This window comes from Solenopsis invicta, chromosome 13, assembly GCF_016802725.1.
Source record: "Solenopsis invicta isolate M01_SB chromosome 13, UNIL_Sinv_3.0, whole genome shotgun sequence".
In the NCBI taxonomy this organism is placed as follows: domain Eukaryota; kingdom Metazoa; phylum Arthropoda; class Insecta; order Hymenoptera; family Formicidae; genus Solenopsis; species Solenopsis invicta.
The window spans coordinates 5,752,602-5,775,124 of NC_052676.1; the positions used below are offsets into that span (position 1 = coordinate 5,752,602).

Sequence of the window (22,523 nt, forward strand, 5' to 3'; positions counted from 1 at the left end):
TATGAGGAATTAACTTTTCGAAAAACCAAGAATTGTATTCAGTCCTAAGTTGTCACCTACTATATAAGTTAAAACAAAAAAAATTTTCTTTTCCTCTCCATCGATGTTGATAATAATTCCATTATTTTGAAGATCAATGATTTGCTTTATGATGAGATGAAAAATGTTTTTATTCCCTAAAACGTTGTGATCCTGAGAATTATGTAATTGATATAAAAAAATATTTTCCAATTTATTAACGTATTCCGTGGGTAAAATTGGAATAGAACAGTACACTGCGCCAATCTTGTTGACGGTTCTATGCGTCCCTAAAGAATTATTAATTTCTATGTCATCAAAATACAAAACTAAAGGAAAAATAATTTTATCAGTTTGACTAGCTACGATTTTTTTCCAAAAATCACCTTTAATTACCGAATTAATGACCAAACTTCTGTTACATTTGTCTACAAACTTCATTATTGCAGAAAAAACCATTGGCATCTCTAAAAATTTTTTTAATACTAATTTTATAGGTATTATGCTCAATGTTCTTTTACGGATTACGAAATATGTTTTACTTTTTAATTTACCATATTTTAGAAAAGATCTAATAATGACTTTCTTTGGCGGGAAAAAACAATTTATTTTACTCAAAAATTTTAATGTCAAATGTTCTGTTCTAAATATGTTAAAACCATTTTTCATTACATCTAACATATCATGTAATTCACTATTTTGAAATTTACATTTCAAAAAATCTAAACAATTATTAATATACGTTGTACATATATCAATAATAATTTTATGGATTACTTTTCTGTTTAAACTTCCATAGGCATACAGTTGCGTTACCAAGCAAAGAGCAAAATTGAAAACCTTACTTTTAAAATAATCAATACTGAATTCTTCGTTATTGTATAACGTTTCCGATAGATCTTTCAATGGTTCAGTCAGAATAGTTTTATGTTGTTCTATTGTATTTGTTTCTTTAATTAAATGTACAACATCTTTATTCGCGTTATTTGATATTTCAGTTATTTCACAAGACCATTTTTGTACAGAATGTTCATTTTTTATATGTTTCATTAATGAATAAACACAAGCAAATTTGTAAAAGCAATCTGTAATATTACATTGCACCTCATAATTCATAAATGCTTTATGTTTTAAAGAATAAATGGGAGCAGAAAAAGCAAGAAAACATTTTCTATGAAACGCAATTTAACATAAACTTAAAATCTACATAAATACAAGATAAAATAAACATAATAAATGATATTATATCGATATTATATCGGGCGCTTTCAGTTTACAGTATATTATTATATATTTTGTGACTTATCGCAAGACTAAATATTGTAATAAAAAAACAAGAAAATATTTTCTTTCGTGCATTTTATATTAAAATAATTCTTTGTACTCATTCCATTTGTTCCTCTTCGGTATTTCCCTTAGTTAGCTGTTTTACTGCATGTTCAATAGATATGATATGCTTATCACAGGGCAAATTGATTTTATAGATTCCCTTTTGAATTAATATCCATATGTGTTCACTGGCCAAAGGATATTGCAGATTGAATACATGAAATGTCTTGAAACAAATATTTAGACCTTGTAGAAGTCCTTGAACTTTGTATAGCTCGTTGTCAACACAGACATAAACATCTTGTAGGTCTTCAATAGATCCCACGATGATTAAAAAGGGTTGGATTGGAAGTTTAAGATCTGTCGCCCTCGATTTTGCTTCTTGCCTTAGTCTTACCATGTCACCAAGAATCTATTACATAATTTATAAATACGTGTAAATACATAATACATAAAAAAATAATTATATTGAAAAATATGCATTGAAATACACGGTTATTAATACAGTTAATTGCTTACATACTTTACATAAATTTATAATACTTTAAAATATTTTTAAATCTAAATTCTCAACATTATTAAATTAAAATAAATCCAATAGTAAATAATTTGTTATAAATAGATACATACTAACATTTGCAAATTTTAATATAGTCTCTTTTGCAAGTCCAATAGAAGGCTTGAAACTCTTATTCCGTATTCTTTTCATATGTTTTGGCGGATACAAGTGAGGGAGTAAACTTACACTCATGGCGACTAATGCATCTGTAATATAAATTAATGACTTGAAACTTAATAAAAAATTAGAAACTTCCATACATTTTTAGAAATAAACTGCATGTATTTACTGTCTGAAACATCTTTAGATTTCATAGATTCCAGAAGCATCTTTGCTGTTTCGTCTTTGGAGCTAAGAGAGGCGTGCTTTAGCAAAGTATCAAAAAAATTAAACCAAACATCTTTATCCAAATTTACTTTGGATAAATTTAGGCATTGAAAATCAGTATCAATTAATTCATGTCCACTAGGGTGCTTATAGAGTTTCCATTTTTCAAATATATCCACCAAATTAGTGTTACTTGATTCTTTTAAAGCTTTGGTTCGATGAGCAGAAGTTTTTCTCCAATGGTCTAAAACCATGTCCCAAGGAGCTTGATTTTTGTCTAGCCAGTCTAACGCCTCTTGAATATCATCTTGTATTGTTTCTATAAGATGTAATATGTATACGAATTATGTTATTATAAAAAAATGATAATGAAAGTTTTTAATGTGCAAGGTAACAAATTATATAATATAGAAAGATATAAATCAATTTTTATGAGAATATGATGCACCTTTGTGCTTCTCAAATATTATTTGTTAAAAATAAAATATATTTTTAATTTTAATTCAAAGTTTATTTTTTATCTTGTTCACAAAAAAGTTACCTTACCGGGCTCTATACTTCGATCGTTTGTTTTTTCCTCATCTATTATCCTTCTATGCAATTTTTTATATTGACACTGACAGTTTCGCCACATACTAATTAACTTTCCACGAGCAAGAATGGATTTATTACAGAGAGAATTTTTTTTTTTATTGATGACATAAAATACGTATTTGCTGCTTCAGATGGGAATATATCGACGATCATTTTAACAATCGTGTTTGCTAGCGCGTTATCTAATCTATGAAATAAAAAATACAAGTAAAAATAAAAATCTATGGAATTAATCTAAAAATTTTCAGATAAAACTATTAAACAATATAAAATCAATATTTTAAAACAATTTTATCTATTAATTGTTTTAAATCTATACATCTTTTAAATGTCAGTATAAAGTCTTTTAATATTTTACATGTCAAAAAGATTTGCTACATTTGTAATTCTCATTCAGTCATTATTTTGTTTTCGAGAAATATAAAAAAAATTTTGTTAAAAAACTAAAATTGTTCAAAAAAAAATTTTTTTTATTTGATCAACTGTAACTTTATTAATTTTTAGAATTTTTATAGCTCTTAAAATATGTTTTAAATTCTAAATATTAAAAAAAGTTTACAAATAATTCATTTTTGCCTAACATCATCTTAAATTTAGTACACACTTTTTTCAAGTATTTTCCTTATAGATCTATTTTCCAAATCTGTTATGATAATGTTATATAATTTATTCCTATATTTGTCTGGAATAACCTCATTCTCTTCAAACGAGGTTAAAATCTCTTTTCCTAACATAGATTCCATGAGTAGATCCTTTAGAGGTTTCAGTGATTGTTTATCATTAATATATGAAACATTCGCAGAACTGGATGAATTTTCTTTTTCTTTTGCTTTTTTAGCTTTATTCATCTGACTTTTGGGTATTACAGAATTATCATCTCTATTCTATACACACAAATTTTTCGAAAAAAATTTAGTATTTCAATGACAATGATTTTTACAGGGAGGGTTCCGATAGCGCACATCCCAATAGTCCACCAACCAATCATCTTGACTTATCTAACCCAACCTACGGAAAATCTCTAGGCATCTGCCATTGTGAGTGGTTTGTTGCTATCGGGATGTGCGCTATCGGGACCCGCCGATTTTTACATATTAGAGTGAGCAGGTTAAAATAAAAATAGTATGTAATAATTGAAGTTAATATTGTTCTAATATTGCGTTATACACATTTCAAATAAAACATTGCATTTATTGCATAGCTTTTGGAAGAACAGAATTGTAACTATTTCTTATTTATTATAATGGAGTTCATGTATAATATTTTAAGCGAATTGGGCAAAAATTGAAATAAAAAATTGTGCCAAAAAAATATGAATTTTATGATTTAAACACGAATAGATCGTTGGAGTCATATTTTATCGTACAAAATTTTACTTGTTAAATTCAAATTTCTTTTTGTTTTTATAAAACTTGTTTCTTTATTTAAAGCAGTAGTTGTATACTATCACATAGGATTATAAAAATTTTGTACAGAAATTAAAAATTATTTACTTTAACCCGTAATTTTGGTTTAAACATTGTATTTTTTTAAACTGCAACTTACTCTTTTATTATTTGCATGATGATTATTATTTGATTCATCTATGCACAAATGTTTATGCCAATAACTAAGGAAAATGGCTCTATCACCAATAATAGGTATAAGATCACCTATTAATGCTTCTGTCATTATTTTTAAAATATCCATGGTAATATTATTTCCTAAAAAAAAATTAAATATTTTTGATGATGCTGAAGCTAGCGGTCACTTCTAGTGTCCATATTTGCAAAGCCAGAATAATGAATCCATTGCAGTAAAATTTCGTTGTAGCAAAAAAGTCAGATCTCGGTTTGAGAGTCATTTGTTAGATGAAATAAATATTAATTCAAAAACATAAATTTTTACTTGATTCAAGTGATTGGATTTCATAATTTATATTATTAACAATTAGCAGCCAGATCGTGCACAAGTCACACGCATGGTGGTAGAATTTTAGAAAAAATTCAAAAATGTAGTGTGGGGCGTAAGAAACCGAAAAACTTTGCACTTTTTAGTATCGCGTATTCATTGTTTAATTAAAAAAAATTTAAACAATGAGTGCGCGATACTGAAAAATTTAAATTTTTAGTTTCCTTATGTCCCACATTACTTCATAATTATTTCTGAAACTCTACCACCATGCGTGTGACTCGTATACGATTTAGCCGTTAATTGCTAATAATTTTTAAATAAACAATGAGTGCGCAATACTAAAAGTGAAAAGTTTTTTGCTTTCCTTATGCCGCACATTTTATTTTAGAATTTTTTCTAAAACTCTATCACCATTCGTGTAACTTGTAGACAATCTGACTACTAATTATTAATAATTTTTAAATAAACAATAAGTGCGCGATACTAAAAAATTCAAACTGTCTTGGTTTATCAAATTTTCGATCTAATGCGAATTTAATTTGCGCTGGAGATGCAGCTTACACTGACAAAAAATTTATTCGATTTAATCAAATATAACATGAAATCTAATCATTTGATTTAAGTAAATATTTAATTTTTTAGTGTTATTATTTATTAGATGTAAAAAATGAATATTTTGAAACGAGATTTTCCTGTTTCAACCAAATATTAACTGTAATGGATTCATTATTAAATAAATTTCAATTCGTGGTTTTTATTTCCGAAGAAATATTTATCTATTTTTAGTAAATATTTTTTTATTTTTAATGTATATTTTTGAGGAAATACAATATTTCGTTTAGTTTATACACTAATCTAAACAAAATAAATATTTTAACTGAACTAAATATTTCCTTGGTTTAGATAAATATTTATTTAAAAGAAGCTACATATCTTGATTCAAATACTTTCATTGAGACTATTGATTAAAATAATTAATTTCAATTAAGTACATTTTTGTTGATATTATTACATTATTTTTTCCGTGTAATAAAGGTTCAATAGAATAAAACATATTTTTCAATCAATTGTAATAATGCAAGTTAGTGGTCGATTCGTATTAATGTTTATTTAATGAAAACTAAATCAAAAAACATTGTACATCTTAATTCTTCATATTTTTTCACTTAAATTCTATTTTATCTAATCGACCACCAACTTTAGTCAAATACAAAGTAACAAATAAAACTTACTTTCAAAAGTTTCCACCAGATGAGCCAGATTCAGTTCTTGCAATATATTTTTTATTTGTTCGTCAGCCATGACGAAAATTTCAGTTTGCAGGCAAATGCCTGCACAGCAAGAATTACTGGTCGTACTGTTAAATATTTTACATAAAGTGGTGAATATTCCTATATACAAAAGCGTCTGAAGATTATACATGTGTGGAGACATACGCCGAAATGTAGGTACCCAAATCGCTCATCACTCGTTCGCTTGGCGTTTTTATATCACTGGCGAATACGTAATATTCGACAATTGTGCAAATTTAATTTGCGACGGAGATGTAGCTTACACTGGACAAAAAATTTAATCGATTCAATCAATATAACATGTAAGGCAATCACTTGAACCAAGTAAATACTTAATTTTTTAGAGATATTATTTATTAAATGTAACAAATAAATATTTTGATACGAGATCTGATTTTCTTGATTCAACGAAATATTTACTGCAATGGATTTTTGTTCAATGAATTTCAATTGACGGTTTTTTATTGGGCGATGATGGCGATGATGGCGATGATGATGGCGATAATGGCGATGATGGCGATGATGGCAATGATGATGGCGACGATGGCGATGATGACGATGAAGGCGATGATGGCGATGATGATCGGGCAATCGTATTGTCACTATTATGACGGCAATGGAAATGGCAATGATAGAAATGATAACAATAGTGGGAATGATGGCAATTGTGGCGTTAGTGATAGTCCACTGAATTTCTGCAAAATTAAAAAGAATTTGAAAAAGGATTCACTTCTGACATCTATTCTTGTCAAAAAATTGACCAAAGTTGGACTATCTCTCACCGTTTTTCCGCTAAAGATTATTCATGTCATTATAGTGGCAAAATATCGGTCACGACGTATGCAAGACTTACGAGCGTTGAATGGGTATCGGAAAATCTCGAGCAAGCCTACCAAAAACAAGTTATGTATTATAATCAGCGTCGGCGTGGTACAGTTTTTGTAGTGGGAGCTCGTTTTGAAGAGATACCACGTCCTATCGTCCGTGGCTCAAAGCATTACGGCAAAATTGTTACCGAAATTTTATGGACCATTCCGCGTTTTAATAGCCCTTTCGCCTGTCGTATACGAAATGTCAGAAGTTAATTTTTTCCAAGTTTTTTTTTTATTTTGAAAAAATTCATCATTTTTCGTCAAGTTTTTGTCAAAAAATCGACTAAAGGTCTCTGGTCGATTTTCTCACCATTTGTCCGCTAAAGATTAATCCCAAGCAGAACAGTAAGTGAAAATGACATCAAATCTTAATTGATCGAAAAGTGACTTTTAATGATCATTTTGATATTATTTTGATGTAGTGGTGACTCCCTGTTCTGCTTGGAATATGTGAGATAGTCTCTCATTCACAGCATTCCCATTATTGCCATCATTACCACTATTGCCATCATTCCCATTATTGCCATCATTTTCATCATTGCCATCATAACATTCATTCCATTATTTTCATCCCATTTCCATCATTTCTACAATTGCCATCATTCCCATTATTGCCATCATTGACATCTTTGCCATCGTCGCCATCCCATTGCCATCATTGCATTCATTTCAACATTACCATCCCATTGCCATCATTGCATTCATTTCAACATTTCAACAATGCACATGACATCAGTGCCATTAGTCAGCCTATAGCCTGACAATCTTAGGGCAATGTTCTCGATAATTTTAATGATGGCAATGAAATGGCAATATGGAAATGGAATGACACATTATGGAATAAATGCTTGGTAACGTTATCAAAAAGATGGCAATGATAGCAGTAGCAGAAATGGTGGCATTTGTGACAATGATAGCAATGATGGCAATTGTGATAATGACGGCAATCGTGGCAATGATGGCATTGATGGCAATGGCTTAGTTTACACCGGTTGTTTGATACGCGTACTAAGTACAATATACGTACTAAATTAATTTAATTCGATGGTGTAAACGATGACGTATAGTCTGGTACGATACAAATCAAACAGACGTATCGTATCAAAATAGTACGCATTTTCAGCACACATGTAACGGTGTAAACATTTCCGTATTATGTAATAGGCGATTTAGGTTTTCTCAAGTTTTCTTCAGTTAATAGTTAATAATGTTTTCGTCTTGTGAGAATAAATCTGCGATAATTAATATAATGTGTAAAAAAAGACAAAATTGGGAAGAAGAGAAGACGCGTGTTTTTTTAGAATTATGCACAGAAAAACAAATATTATCAATAATGGATGGAAAAAGACATAAACATGTTGAAATTTTCCGGCTACTTGTTTCAGAAATGGAACAACGAGGTTACAATAAAACTGCAGAGCAGATAAAGCTAAAATTAAAAAATTTAAAACTTGCATACTTTAAATGCTAAAGAGATAATAATGTTAGTGAAGCTGCAACTAAACGTTGTCCATTCTATGATGAAATGGAAATATTATATGGCTACAGACCAAATACAGCAGCAAGCTCATGTCATTCAGGAATCGATAATTGCATTCCATAATTGCATTCTTTCCATCATTGCCATCCAATGGGATGGCCTACTTTTCATCTTTTCCATCATTGTCATTATTGCCATCGTTGCCATCATTGTCATCCCATTTTCATCATTTCCACAATTGCCATCGATTAATATCGAGAAGAATTTGATTACAATCCGTTACTTTACTGATTAACACTTTAATACCTTATATCGTATATTATTATATAATTCTTTATTAATTTTTTTTTGTAAAGTTTTGATTAATCTTTACGTGATATTTCATAAAAACTGTTGAAAGGTTGTATTAAAATCAGATCAATAATCTTCACGTTTGTAAGTTAGAGAATAAAAATAATACTCAAGTATCCATATATTTCATTGATTTTTATTACATTATTATTATTATGATTATTATTATTATTATTTATTGTGCCATATTAATCGCGCGTATTGTCATTTGTAAATAATATTTGTAACATAATAAAAAAAGAGTGGGCGCTTTCTAGTCTCTCTACGTCCCTGCGCAGAAATCATCCGAAATCCTCTTTCTGAATTTTACGGCCTAAACATAGCACGGAAAACGTGATGGGTCGAGAGGAGAATGAAGAGGAGGGTATCCATAGAGATAACATCGCCGCTTGCTCCATGTCTATCACCGCGATGCTTTCTCTCTCTAACTGAAGGCCTAAACAATTAAAGGACAATCACGTTAAAAGAGAAAGAGAGAAAGAGTGAGAGAGAGAGAGAGTTGCGTCAAGATTTAAAAAAATTAAAGAAGCTAATTTTTTCAAAAGCATAATTTGAAGACATTTAAATAATAAAGAATTATGTAAAAATAAAAAGATGGTATATTTATTCGTGGAAAGACATTTATTTCTTCTTCATCATATGATGCGATGTTAATTACAATTATTTTTTAAGTACTGCGTAAAATGAATGTTTCTTTATTAAAGAACCAAATTCTCTCTGTTACTATTAAACATCTTTTTTAAGTAAAAATATGATTGTGCAAAATATGGGCATAAACGTATTGACCCTAGTAGCACAAAATATTGGTTCAATATTGGGAAATAATGTAAACCCAATATTCTATATTGGGTGTGAATTGATTTTCAGTATTGGTCCAATATTGCAAAGTATGATATCGACCCTTATTTAACCAATATTAAAAAAAAAATAAATACAATATTATATATTGTATTGGTTGTGCATTGGGTTTTCAACATTGGTCCAATATTAGAAGGTTGACACTTTAACCAATATTAGTCTAATTTTTTTTTTAACCCAAGCGGTCACCCATCCAAGTCGCGACTCCGGTGAACGTTGTTTGACCTGTGTGATCGCTGCGAACATCCTTCGTGATGACCTGTGAAAGCTTTGTGCTGATACTTGTATATAACTGGTAGATCAGATCAATATACGTTATCAAAAAAATGGAATATATATAATTAAAGCACATTATTTACATAAACAAATATAAAATTATAGTTTTCTTACTAATTTCACAAATGCGGAATAGTATCTGGAATAACTTTTCTGTTATTTGTTTGAGTAAGAATGTAATTAGAAAATATATGTCAATATAATACAAATTAAATATAAAAAATTTTTATAAAAAATTAAAAAAAAAATTTTTAAACAATTGAAAAATATTGTTTGCTTATTGGAATGTAGATTGAGGTTTCTTCATTTATGGACCTATTTCGTTTATTGATAATATTTATAATACAATTATTGACTCGTAACATTGGCAGCACATTAATATTTCTTTTATAACCAATATTCGCTTTAGATTTGGAAATCTTGACCAATAATGCGCTTCCAATATAAGTGCAATATTGTACTATTGTTAACTCGTAACATTGGCAGCACATTACCGTTTCTTTAAAAAACAATATTCGCTTTTGATTGGCAAATATTGGCCAATGCACTTCTAATGTAAGTGCAATATTGTACAATTATTGACTCGTAATATTGGCAGTACATTACCGTTTCTTCAATAAACAATATTCGCTTTACATTGGCAAATCTTGGCCAATGCACCTCCAATGTAAGTGCAATATTATACAATTGTTGACTCGTAATATTGGCAGTACATTACCGTTTCTTCAATAAACAATATTCTCTTTACATTGGCAAATCTTGGCCAATGCACCTCCAATGTAAGAGCAATATTATAAAATTGTTGACTTGTAATATTGGCAGTACATTACTATTTCTTTAATAAACAATATTCGCTTTACATTGGCAAATCTTGGCCAATGCACCTCCAATGTAAGAGCAATATTGTAAAATTGTTGACTCGTAATATTGGCAAAACATTGTCATTTCTTTAATAAACAATATTCGCTTTACATTGGCAAATCTTGGCCAATGCATCTCCAATGTAAATGCAATATTGTTTATTAATTGGCGAGCAATATTACAAGTACATGTGCAATTGATTCTATGACCAATATTGGCTCTTTATTGGGAAATATTGGCCAATGTACTTCCAATATAACCAATGTTTCACCAATGTTAACCAATGTAAAGCCAATGTACTGTGCTACTAGGGGATATGTATTAATATCAATGTTAATGTAAATAATTCAGACTATAATAAATAAAAAATTACGCGAAAGTAGACGTAATTAATCATTTGTGCACATTCTCGACCCCTGTTCTGGATGCAACACACGCGATACGCGTCAGATTTTATTTACAGCAAAATGGATGTTAGCACGGACAACAACCCACATCCATCTCTCGAGAAATGGATGTAGGTTGTTGTCCGTGCTAACATCCACACTGTTTTTAACGGCGGGTTGCAAAATGGATGTGACACGTAGTTCCCATTCTGGCCAGAATAGATGTGCGTCACTAGTGTACGGGAGTTTCGAAGCGTTATAGAAAAAAGGCCGCCGTGGCCGCTCTCAGGTTCCTCTCTGCTTATACATGCAGGATGTCCTGAAAGTTGAGACTTATCAGAGCTAGAGTCCTATATAAAGAGAGAAGCGACATCGAACCCCCACCACAACCTTCAGTATCCAATTGAGTCCTCCACCGCCATTTTGGGACCGCTCTAACGTCATCAAACACCATTCGTATTATTCTGCAACAGCTGTGTTCACAATATGGCTGCTCGCTTAGCCAATCAAGTATCAATCAGATTACCAATCAGAGCTTCGGACATCAATGTCGCTTCTCTCTTTATATAGGACTCTAATCAGAGCCAGTGTTGTTAGACGGGCCCGGTTTTTCGCGCATGCGTGGCTACAGTCAGCGCTGTAACCGCTGTACCGAGAAATGGGCTCGTCATATGATTAGGACAAGTTAAGGTAAATATACATCGGTTTGTTCACGTTGCTTGCACTCAATATCTTTTTTTTCGCACTCAATATCTTTATTGTCTCCCTCTCCTATATATCTCTTCTATATATCTCTTTTATTTGCTTAAATATATATTCATTTTATTTTAAGTACAAGAATTTTTAAAGATTTTAATGCAAACAAACCTATTTTTTTTAATACAGATTTATAAAATTCAGAGACAAAAAAAGCAATCAAAAAACGTCAGTTTGGAGAATTTCAAAATTTGTATGGGCTACCAAAGCTCTCCTTTCTGTCACTAAGATATACTTTACTGAAGCCTTATTTGACGCGCATGCGCGAAAAACCGGGCCCGTCTAACAACACTGATCAGAGCTAGTTTTACAACCCTCCGGTTAACTCGAGCAAACAAAAACGAATTGAAATGGATAGAAATGAATTCATGTCGACATTTTCGAATTAATTACGCTTCAGATTTTTCTCTCGAAAATTTGAATCTAAAAATAATATAATTTATTATATTATTAAAAATAATATAATTATTTTACTTCATTTTTTGTGAACTTTTTTGCTTTTGAATCACGAATTTTGGAACATATACTAAAATTACTGTTTGGAGTGAAAATTTTCATACATATAAATTTTTTACCTAATTTTTTTTTAGAGCTTATTTCTTGCTATAATATTGTAAGAACTAATTTCACAACTTCCGAATTAACTTAAAATCGGCTGATTTTTTTATTGGAATTGTCCAGACAGCACTATAATATTTATAAATATTTATTACTGTTTACTTTTCAATATATTATATATACATATAAATATTTTAATTGTAGGTATTTCATATACCCAAAAGAAAGAAATCATAAAATCTTGATTCAAAAGGTTAATATTAAAAAGATATATATTTTTTTATACATATATGTACACATATAAATTTATAAAGCGTATTTCCCAATCAGTGTAATATATAGCAAAATATGTACATGATGACTGCCAAGTTGATTTCAGCATTGAGCTTTGAAAGGTCCAAAGTCTAGAAATGTTTTATTATATTTATGAAATATGCAGAATCATGTTACAAAATAATCTATACAAAGAAAAAAAAATTAATATATAGGGTGTTTCATTTTAAGTGAGACAGTCAATTATTTTGAAAAAAGCATTTTTTGGAAAAATATTTCAGATAAAATTTGTGTGGTATAAAAGGAGATAAATATACTTGTAATGAATTTTTGAGAAAGTAGAAAAAGAAACTTGTTTCAGAAAGTTAATGCGTTATCATTGAATTTTAAAACTTTGTTTCTAAATCTTTATATAATAACCCAACAAACACCAAGTTATATGTAATACAAATGTTCGTTGTAAGTTACATTGTTGAATGAGAAATTATAACTAACATTTGTATTACATATAACTTAATGTATTTGTTGAGAAAATTTATTAAAAGGGCGCTCAGAATTTTAATTATATACAAATATGCCACAAATCGTTTGAATAAAAACATGCAAATTTAAATAAAATAAAATAAAAGTTTGCTTTTAAATAAAATAAAACTCACCTTTTCTAAATTATCTCTAGACTCACCAACAGTCCGTAATGAAATGCTAACTACAGGACTTTATCAGCAGTCTTTAATAAAGCAATTTAATATAGGATCCTCGAGTCTCTACGAGATGGCGCTTCGTGGTCTATCAATTCGCAAACACATATAATTTAACAAGTATTTAAGTATCGGTACGAAGAAATCACATTGTTGTAATTAGCTCAAACGCTAAATATAAATACTAAATATATATGATTTTGTTTTATTTCGTAGATTTCAGTGTTTTGTAGTTAAAAATTGTAAATTGAAAGTAAAATTCAATATTCTTCTCCTTTCTTTTTTAAAAATACGTATATTTTTGTATCCAAAAATATGTACTTACAAATTCGTTTATAGAAGAGACTTCGAGCGAAGAAGCTATATATAATGAAGGTAGAGGAAAAAAGGGGATGGTAGAATACCATTTGGTTTTTTAAAATAACCCAATAAATATTAATATGACACAATTCTTATCAACATTAATTTGTTAACTATAGAGGTTTTTCTACTATCTTAATTATATGTATAAGGTAGAAGCTCATAGGATATGCAAAACGAACGTAATTTATGATTTACTGAAGATGGAAAAAAAGATGCATTTGTGAAATAGCAAGGAGGGAGAGGGGGACTATAAATAACAAAAAAGACAGTTTTAATTATAAAAGATCAAAAATTAATGATCCTTTGTAGACTTTACATACTAATAAGTGTCACAAACAAGGTTTTATAAACATTTTATAAAATATATTTTATTTGAAAAACAATTTTTTTTAAATAATTTCTTTGATTTAAAGAATAACTTTTTAAAATAATTTTTTGTTGCTAGAAAGCATTATGCAACATCCGCTATGAGATTGAAAAGTTGCAAGAACGGTGTTATGCTTGTAATTCAAATGCTCATAACTCTCACGACTTCTCTTATTTTAATAACTTTATAACTTTATACACCGAATTCATAAACACATTACGGCACACATTAAATTCAATTACATTATTTGAAAGTTACATTTAAGGCCTTTAATTAAGGCTAGGCTAAAATTAAGAATAAATATTTGACAGAGTTCTCAAAACAGTTATAACATGCTTGAATCATCAAACAAATTCAATATTTTATTTGCAAATTAGGTTTATGTAAATAACAAAGAAATATTGTTTTTGTTGTGGGAATGTATTATTTCTTTTATAAATTTTTCTTTTACAAAGATAAATTTTTAAATTTAGGAAAAAAGAATAAATTAAAGTTTATGTGTTCCATAAATAGTTGAAATTAAATTATTTAAAATTAACTACTTTTAACTAATTAAGTTAAAAGTTATTATTACTAATTTTATTACTTAATTTTTAACATTTTAACTGGTTGCTAATCCTGATAGAAAGTATACAACTATAAAAATCGCTATTAATACACATAAAATTGAAATTCAATTTTTATGAAAACGCATTAAACACTAATGGCCAGTAATCATTGCATCCTACAATGTTTATAGTGTGTAACAAAGTAATACTTAGAATTCAATGCAAATTACACAAGATATCATATGGTTTTACCATCCACACATCTTACAATCTCCGTCTCTCCTCTATTTAATCCGAAAAGATTAGTATGATCATTCTAAATATTCACGTTTGAAAATCGGTCGATTAGAGACACTGTCGTTTCATTATCCGACATCGTTCATATGAAGGGATCCGGCGGTTCATTTCGTCATTGGCGTTCGAGGCGTTCGCGAAACGGTGAATGGTGTAACGCGAGTGCCCATTGCCCATGCATGCCCCTTGCTCCACATTGTGAGCGGGCGGTACAGCGATATGGAATTCTTTGTTGAGACATGCACGTGTCTTGCATTGCCGCGGGAAAACAAATTGCATATCGCAAAGCGACGACGTATATACACGCGAGGCTATTAATATTTTTATACGTAAATTAGGCGTTTATCGAAAAAATGCATACGCGTTTTGATAAGCACGTAACTTCATGCATAGTGCATATAAATGCCTTTAATGACTCTACACGGAAAATATGATCCTAACAGCAATCTTAACTAATGTTAATCTAATTGAACATAATCTTATTAATATCTCATCAATAACAATATTTTTTGAACGAATATTTTATTGAAACAATACACAATGTTTCATTAACACTGTTATTGAATTAAGAATTTTTTTGTGAGTAGAAAAATTTATTTATGTAAAATTACTTACTAGTTTCACTTTAATGCGATTCTTTTGTACATTAGATAAGTTAATATATTTTTTAATTAAACTAATTAAGATAACATTAATTTAGTTACGTTAAAAGTTACATGAACAAAAACTAGTTGAAAGTTACGTTAAGATTTAAGTGATCTTTGTGAAGTAAATAGTGAAAATCGTTTCTATATGTGACTATTTAAATTATAGAAGGTGAAGTAAGATGTTTAAAAAACTTTCTGAGCAACTGGTTGAAATTTTTCTGAAATTGAACTGATTATCTATATTTTCAATTGTAAATTTAGATTTTCCAGGTGAAATTTGTTAAAAAATTAAGTATTATTAACAAAACAACTTCACGTAATTCATTTAGATTTCGATCTATGATAAGTTATGTACTTCATTTCTATTACATTTTTTTTAGTTGATCATATATATAATGATAATATGATTATGTTGCGTCTTATAGATTCCATGACTCGCATCTTTGCTTTCATGGAGATCTGTATATCCTCACAGGCTCTTGAGATTTGAACACTGAGAACCAGATGGGAACCATACTTGAGACCGAAGGGGTAAGCACCAGCTAAAATGTTGTCTCACAGATTACATGATTTCATATGATTTCTGGTGATTTTATCTGATTTCAAGATTACATCTGATTGCAAAAGATTCTATCTGATTACATAATGATTTTTCATGGTTGCATATATAATTATCAGATTTTTTGTGATTTTATTTGATTAGAAATACCATTACTGATTGCTAATTTCTTTCAAATAAAATCAAATAAGGGATAACCACTCAGAAAATAGAGATACACTTGACTACTGACTTTAAGATTTTATTGGAATTCATTACGGCTGATACAAAAATTTTCTAAAAAGAACATCAAAAACTTTTAATGACCTTTGTTTAAAAACAACATAGTGTGATCTGTTTTTCATTGAAAATTGATTACAAGAGCTAAAAGTTCGTACTGATTTCATAATGATTACACAAGATTTCCAATGATTACACAAAAATCCAAAATGATTTCTGCTGATTACGTTTCATGATTACATCTGATTGCAAAATGATTACATGAAGATTTCGTAATGATTTCAACGACTCTGTTCTACGATTACGTTAAGTGATTATCCCCTCGCTCGAGACTTACAGACAAAACAAATGCATTGAAATCTACGAAGCAGTCCTACCTTTTTCGCGTTTTAAAATCATAAACGTCATTTAATCATAACTCGGGATTTCCGAACCAAAGTTTAAAAGTAATAAAATTGAAAAGTTTGGACAAAGTTAATTGAGCTAGTGGAGAATCTCTTTTTGAAATAAGTTAAATGGGATCCACTTAGGGCATCTCATCTACGCATTCAATAATTTTCTATTTAACACAGAGACATTTCGATTCGTCCTCTCTTTCTCCCGCATTACTAACCGGTCTTATTCCTCTGTCTATTTTTCTGGAAGAAATTAAACCTCTTTTCCTCTTCTCGCAAGCTCTGCCTTCAATTCTGGAAGGAAGCTCTCGTCCTTCCTCTTTACTTCCATTATTATTATTATTATTATTATTATTATTATTATTATTATTATCATGGTCAACAGTCATGTTCCTTGAGTTCCTTGAATCTCTTATTGTTCAGTTTCCAAAAAATATTCGTTTTTAATTATTATTATACCTTACTTGACGGAGTTGATCCCGAAATACACTTATTAGTAATTACCGCACTCATGATAAGACGCCAATCTATCTCTCTATGTAACCATCCTTATTTTCCCTTAATTCTTAACTCCTGTCAATTTTCTTGTAATTTCTTCTCAAACCAACAACCACACAATCGAGAAAGTAGATTAAATAATCTTTTCTTCACCATGACACCCACACTCATATATCATCACACTCATTCCGTAACATTATAATAGATATGTTATAAACAATATGGCTCGTAGAACTTTTAAGCATAGAAATTGTGAAGATTTTAGTCTAAAGAAAACTTAATATTATATTCTTTTATTAGAAGAAAGTTGCCAATACTACCCAGTAATAAAAAATAAATTAAAGTGGATGAAAATGAATTTATTTTGACATTTTCGCGCTCCAGATTTTTCGAATCAATTTGAATTCAAAAATAATATAAATTCAACATGATGAATAACTCGTATTGTATTTCAATTCATTTAAATCCAAAAGTGAGGCAATGAGGACACGAATCCATTCGAATTAAAATGACAAATAGCGCATTTCGTACTTCAATTCATTTGAGTCCATTTGAATCCAAAAAAAATTCGAAGACTTTAAAGCATGAATTTGGATAAATTAAAATAAATTACAATTTTCGATTTATTTGAATTTATTTTCGTTTGCTAAGTAATAATTCATTTTATTTTTGAATATTTCTTCACAACGCGATTTTAAGTTTCATGTATTATGTACATGTAAGTTTCGTTATACTAATCTACTAACATATATGTTTATCTATGGACCAGCCATTGATTCCCCTCCTTTCCTCTTGGCCTCATCAAAGCCATCCTAAAAATCATCCTGACGCACGCAATCCACCTTCGCCCCGGCGTCGGGCGAAGCCGTCGATTGCGTCTCGACTTGCAGGTCGCAAACAGACATTGCATCTAAAGAGCGTTAATCATCTCGTGAATTATTTATTGCGACACCATGTCAACGGAAACGCGCGTGGCTGCACGGACGCTTCTCAATAGAATGTACCGGATTTTTAGCGTTCAAAGCCGAATTCCCGTCCGTTCTTAAATAATGCAGGTGATTTCAAACTTAAAAAGATATTATTTAATAAAATTTTTTTACGAATTAACGTAATCTGTTAAAAATAAATTTAAAAAAATTCTTTTCATTATAAATTTATATACATTATAAAAGTATTTTTTTTTGTATTTAAAAAAAATACATTCAGAATTGATGCTATAAAATAAATTTTTTTTACACTCGTATTTTTAAGAAATAGAAATAGAGGTAGGAAAAAGAATTTATTTCAGAATTCGAAAATTCAATCCTTAAGAAAAAGTGTTTCAATAAAGTGATTAGCTGTATCAATACATACTAGTAATATTGCATCAGTATAAACTGATGCATTAGTTATTGATACAGTAAGCAATTTATTAGACTATTTTTTCTTAAGAAAAAAAGCATTTTTTTGGATTCTCTTTGCTGTGAATAATCATCAATAATTAGAAAAAAGGACGTCGATCTCGCTACTTTGTTTTTCTCGAGTTTTTTCAGCAAACACTAAATTACAGTTATATAATTGTTATAATTTTCCATTTAACAATGTAACTGTTATATAACAAATTTGTTATATAACAATTATAATTTTCCACTCAATAATGTAACTTACATAATGCACATTGTATAACCGTTATATTGTTGTGTGGGAAATTATTACTAACATCTTTATAACTTGTTATAACATCTTCGTAACTTGTTTACTGGTTTAAATTTTAATTTCGCATTCGCGCGAAAGGGGCAAATTTTTTTACGATCGTTTCATCTACTTACAGCGATAAATATTGTATTATTGTGACAACCGACATAACGATCGGCGTGGAATTTTTTTGCGTACCAATTTTTCTGACGTTTGATCTTTGCCCTCGCATGAGTATCAATAAGTGATCGTCCACTAAGATTTCACAATAATTTCGGCATATCGTGAGGATCGATCGTGTGATTCCTCACGCTACCCGATACCCTTATGCGCCTTCAAAACAAGATCAACGACACTTTTGCGCGCCGCCGACGATTTTAATTCGTAGATAGCCGAGGTCTCCGCCACGCGATCGTCGATCACGAGCACGATGGCTGATTTGCGACTGTCACGCGTTGAGAGAAGTAACGATAAACATTAACGAGATATATAGGTTTCTGGATCAGAAATAAATGAACGGCTCAATTTGGAGTAGGACACGAGTCTATAAAAGGATGAGAGAATTTTTTCTTAAAATTTAGCCTAAAAATCATAATCATCGACGAACTAAATGTAGACGAAAAATTTTACTATAATATTTATTAAGATTTGATAAATTTTATTTAAATTATTCTATAATATAAAATTTTAAATGCAAATTTTAATTATACTAGTACATAACAGCGCGCGCTACGCTTATTTTTCAAAAGCAATTTTTCTACTTTAATAAATATTTATAATAATTAATCAATTATACAATTATTTTATTTAATAATTATAATAATTAACTAAGTATGCGATTATTACATTTATATTAAACAATTATTAAATTAATAAATTTACAACCAATTGCAACTGTGGAAAATAAGCTTCAAATTAGATAACATGCCAATTTTTAAATAGGATTATAAAATAGCTTAATTAAATTTTAGTAAGGGTTACTAAAACTATAGTAAAATTCTTCAAAGTTTATGTTATATCTCACGATTATCATGATTATGAGGGTAAATTCTAAGAGAAAATTCTCTTTATCAATCGGTAATTTTTTCCCATCAGAAGCTATCACCCTTCTGGCGAAAACACCAATCAACCGTTTGCGTTGCGTCCGAAGTGCACTCGATATACCTCGTAATTTGTGGCAATTGCCTGCGCAGTTTAAAACTCGTTCGAAATAACAGACGAACAAGGTTTCTACCGAAACACCTGGACAATTTCTGTGGAATTCTATAAATGATGAAAAATTATATTAGTAACGTCCATATAACTAACGTGGCCACAATGATGATGGATATTTGTCTAATTTAGCAATGTTTTTTGAACGCTATCTAATCTATTCTGTCTTAGTAAATCACATTCGGATTCATTTGCGTTCGGCGTACGGATTGAAAACAAGCCTGACAGGGCAAGAGAATGGAATTAACTGTTCTGCAAAGTGGGCGGCCGATATATTTAACACAGTCGTAGTCAACGAGCATTCCTCGTTACTTCCTCGTAACTGAGAATCCCGATCTTATTTTGTATTTTATGAGTAATAAGAAAAAAGAAAATTGCAAAAAAAAACACAAATTCGCTTTATTATAAATGTGTGTAATAAAGCGAATTTGTATACAATTATAAAACTTACTTATATTTATACACGTCGACTTTAGCGAAGAATCAATGAAATATGGGTATAAATAATTTCAAGAGAAATTGCAATTTTCAAAAAGAAATGTACCTGTTTTTCCAACTTACTCGACAATGAAAAATTACACTGCCAATTGTTGAGCACATCCAGTGTAATCAACGACGTGTTCATCGAAATTGTTATCGCTAAAGGAAGGACGAAGATAACATCAACCGGCGAAGCGATTTATCTCATGGTTGTTACGTATTTCATCGTTTGCCTACTGGTCTCGCTATCTCTCGCGGATTTCCATTTTTGCTTTGCCAAGAATAAATTGGCTAGTAATCCTCACGATATCGAAAGATGTGTGGAAATAACAATACATTATAGATTTTTTCTTTCGAATATTTATTATTTGTCAAATTTGTTATCTATTTGGATAATGTTCAAAAGGTCGCTCGTAAGATTTTCGCAACAGCATTTCGAATGCGAGGCATATATTTCTGCATACGATTTCCCGGTGCGTCATTGTTTGAATCGTTATATGCGACTGGTACAGAACAAAGTGTTTGTTTTAAGTTATCGGCTGCATCTATAAATCGACAATCTGAAGAGGCTTGGTGCGGGTTTCTTCCGGCGCTTGTTGCAACTGATTACAACTCCGGATGCGGGTTTGTCGCGATGATCAGGTCACGGTATAAGTATCTTAGTGATGTAAGAGGCTTTGAAATAATTTGCCATGCGGGGAAAAAGAAAATTTAATTAAACGATCCAATCAACAGTAAAATAATTTTTAATATTTTGAAAAATATTTTTAAACATATTTTTAAAAACGTTAAAAATAATAGATAAAATTTTCCTTTTCTTTAAAAAAAAAATCTGTTTATTTTAATGATTGAAAAACATTTTTTAATGTTAAAAAAGTATTTGGTTTGACATTTGAAGAAATGTATTTTTTAATATTAAATATATGTTTTTTAATATTTTAAAGAATAAATATGTTGCTAAAATAAATTTTATTTTTAGTATCGTATTTCAAAATACACCTGAAAAACATTATAATAAAAAAAGTAGTCAGAGAAATTGTTTTCATATATCTTTCTCAAGAATTTTTTTTTTAAATTCCGAAACGATCACTCATGCAAACCAAGACCGTCAACAACGGTTGCTTATCTTCTGCGATGGCATGGAAACTAAACATATATGATGATCCATAAATACCTTAAATTAATGAATATGACAGTGACAAATCAATTTAATAGATGTTGTCAAAAAGATAAAAAGTAAAATATATTTTTTTTATTTAAATAAATATAATTTTTACTGATTTTCATATACGCGGAATAATATCTGCAATAACTTTTCTGTTACTCGTTTGAAAAAGAAAAGCATGACTGGAAAGATATAAAAGCTTATATAATATAATATGATAATTAAATTATATGTAAAAAATATTTTATAAAATTATTTCTAATCGTTATTTTAAATAAATAATTAATATAAAATAAATATTAAAATAATATTGAATAAATGTTAAATAAAAATGTTTTTTTCAAGTGATTATTGTAATTAAATACTGATGTAACATAAATATTAAATCAATATTAATACATAAATGTTAAATAAATATTTTTTCTAAATTATTTTAAATGAATAATTGATGCAAAATAAATATTTAATAAAAATTTAATAAGTATAATTTTTGCAAATGAATTGTACAATATATAATTAACGATAAATAAATATTTTAAAAAATATTTAAAAATCTGCTGATTAAGAATAAAAAAAAATTATACAACATAAAAATAAATACATAATTAATGTTATAATTAATTTTTAATGGTATTTTTAATTTCATTTATTAAATAAAAACTATATTATATTTTTAAAATAGTCAATGTATAAGAAGCATATAATATTTATACATTTAACA

At 29.2% G+C, this 22,523-nt stretch overlaps 1 protein-coding gene across 1 annotated transcript; it reads right to left on the minus strand.

The window, feature by feature from the left end:
* Nucleotides 1-1,277: 1,277 nt before the first annotated feature.
* On the minus strand, nt 1,278-6,568 carry LOC120359404. Its single transcript, XM_039456783.1, has 6 exons — nt 5,953-6,568; nt 4,373-4,530; nt 2,780-3,014; nt 2,196-2,552; nt 1,982-2,112; nt 1,278-1,759 (listed from the first exon to the last, which is right to left on the minus strand). The coding sequence occupies exons 3-6, from the start codon at nt 2,865-2,867 to the stop codon at nt 1,403-1,405; spliced, it is 933 nt and encodes a 310-aa protein (XP_039312717.1). The 5' UTR covers nt 2,868-3,014; nt 4,373-4,530; nt 5,953-6,568; the 3' UTR covers nt 1,278-1,402.
* Nucleotides 6,569-22,523: the final 15,955 nt, after the last annotated feature.

Excerpts from the sequence above, each read along its gene's own strand:
- LOC120359404 (XM_039456783.1), bottom strand. The coding sequence starts at position 2,867 with ATGTGGCGAAACTGTCAGTGTCAATATAAAAAATTGCATAGAAGGATA. Across the intron at positions 2,113-2,195 it reads ATCTAAAGATGTTTCAGACA|ATGCATTAGTCGCCATGAGT; the intron begins GTAAATACATGC and ends TTTATATTACAG. Across the intron at positions 1,760-1,981 it reads CTATATTAAAATTTGCAAAT|ATTCTTGGTGACATGGTAAG; the intron begins GTTAGTATGTAT and ends ATTATGTAATAG.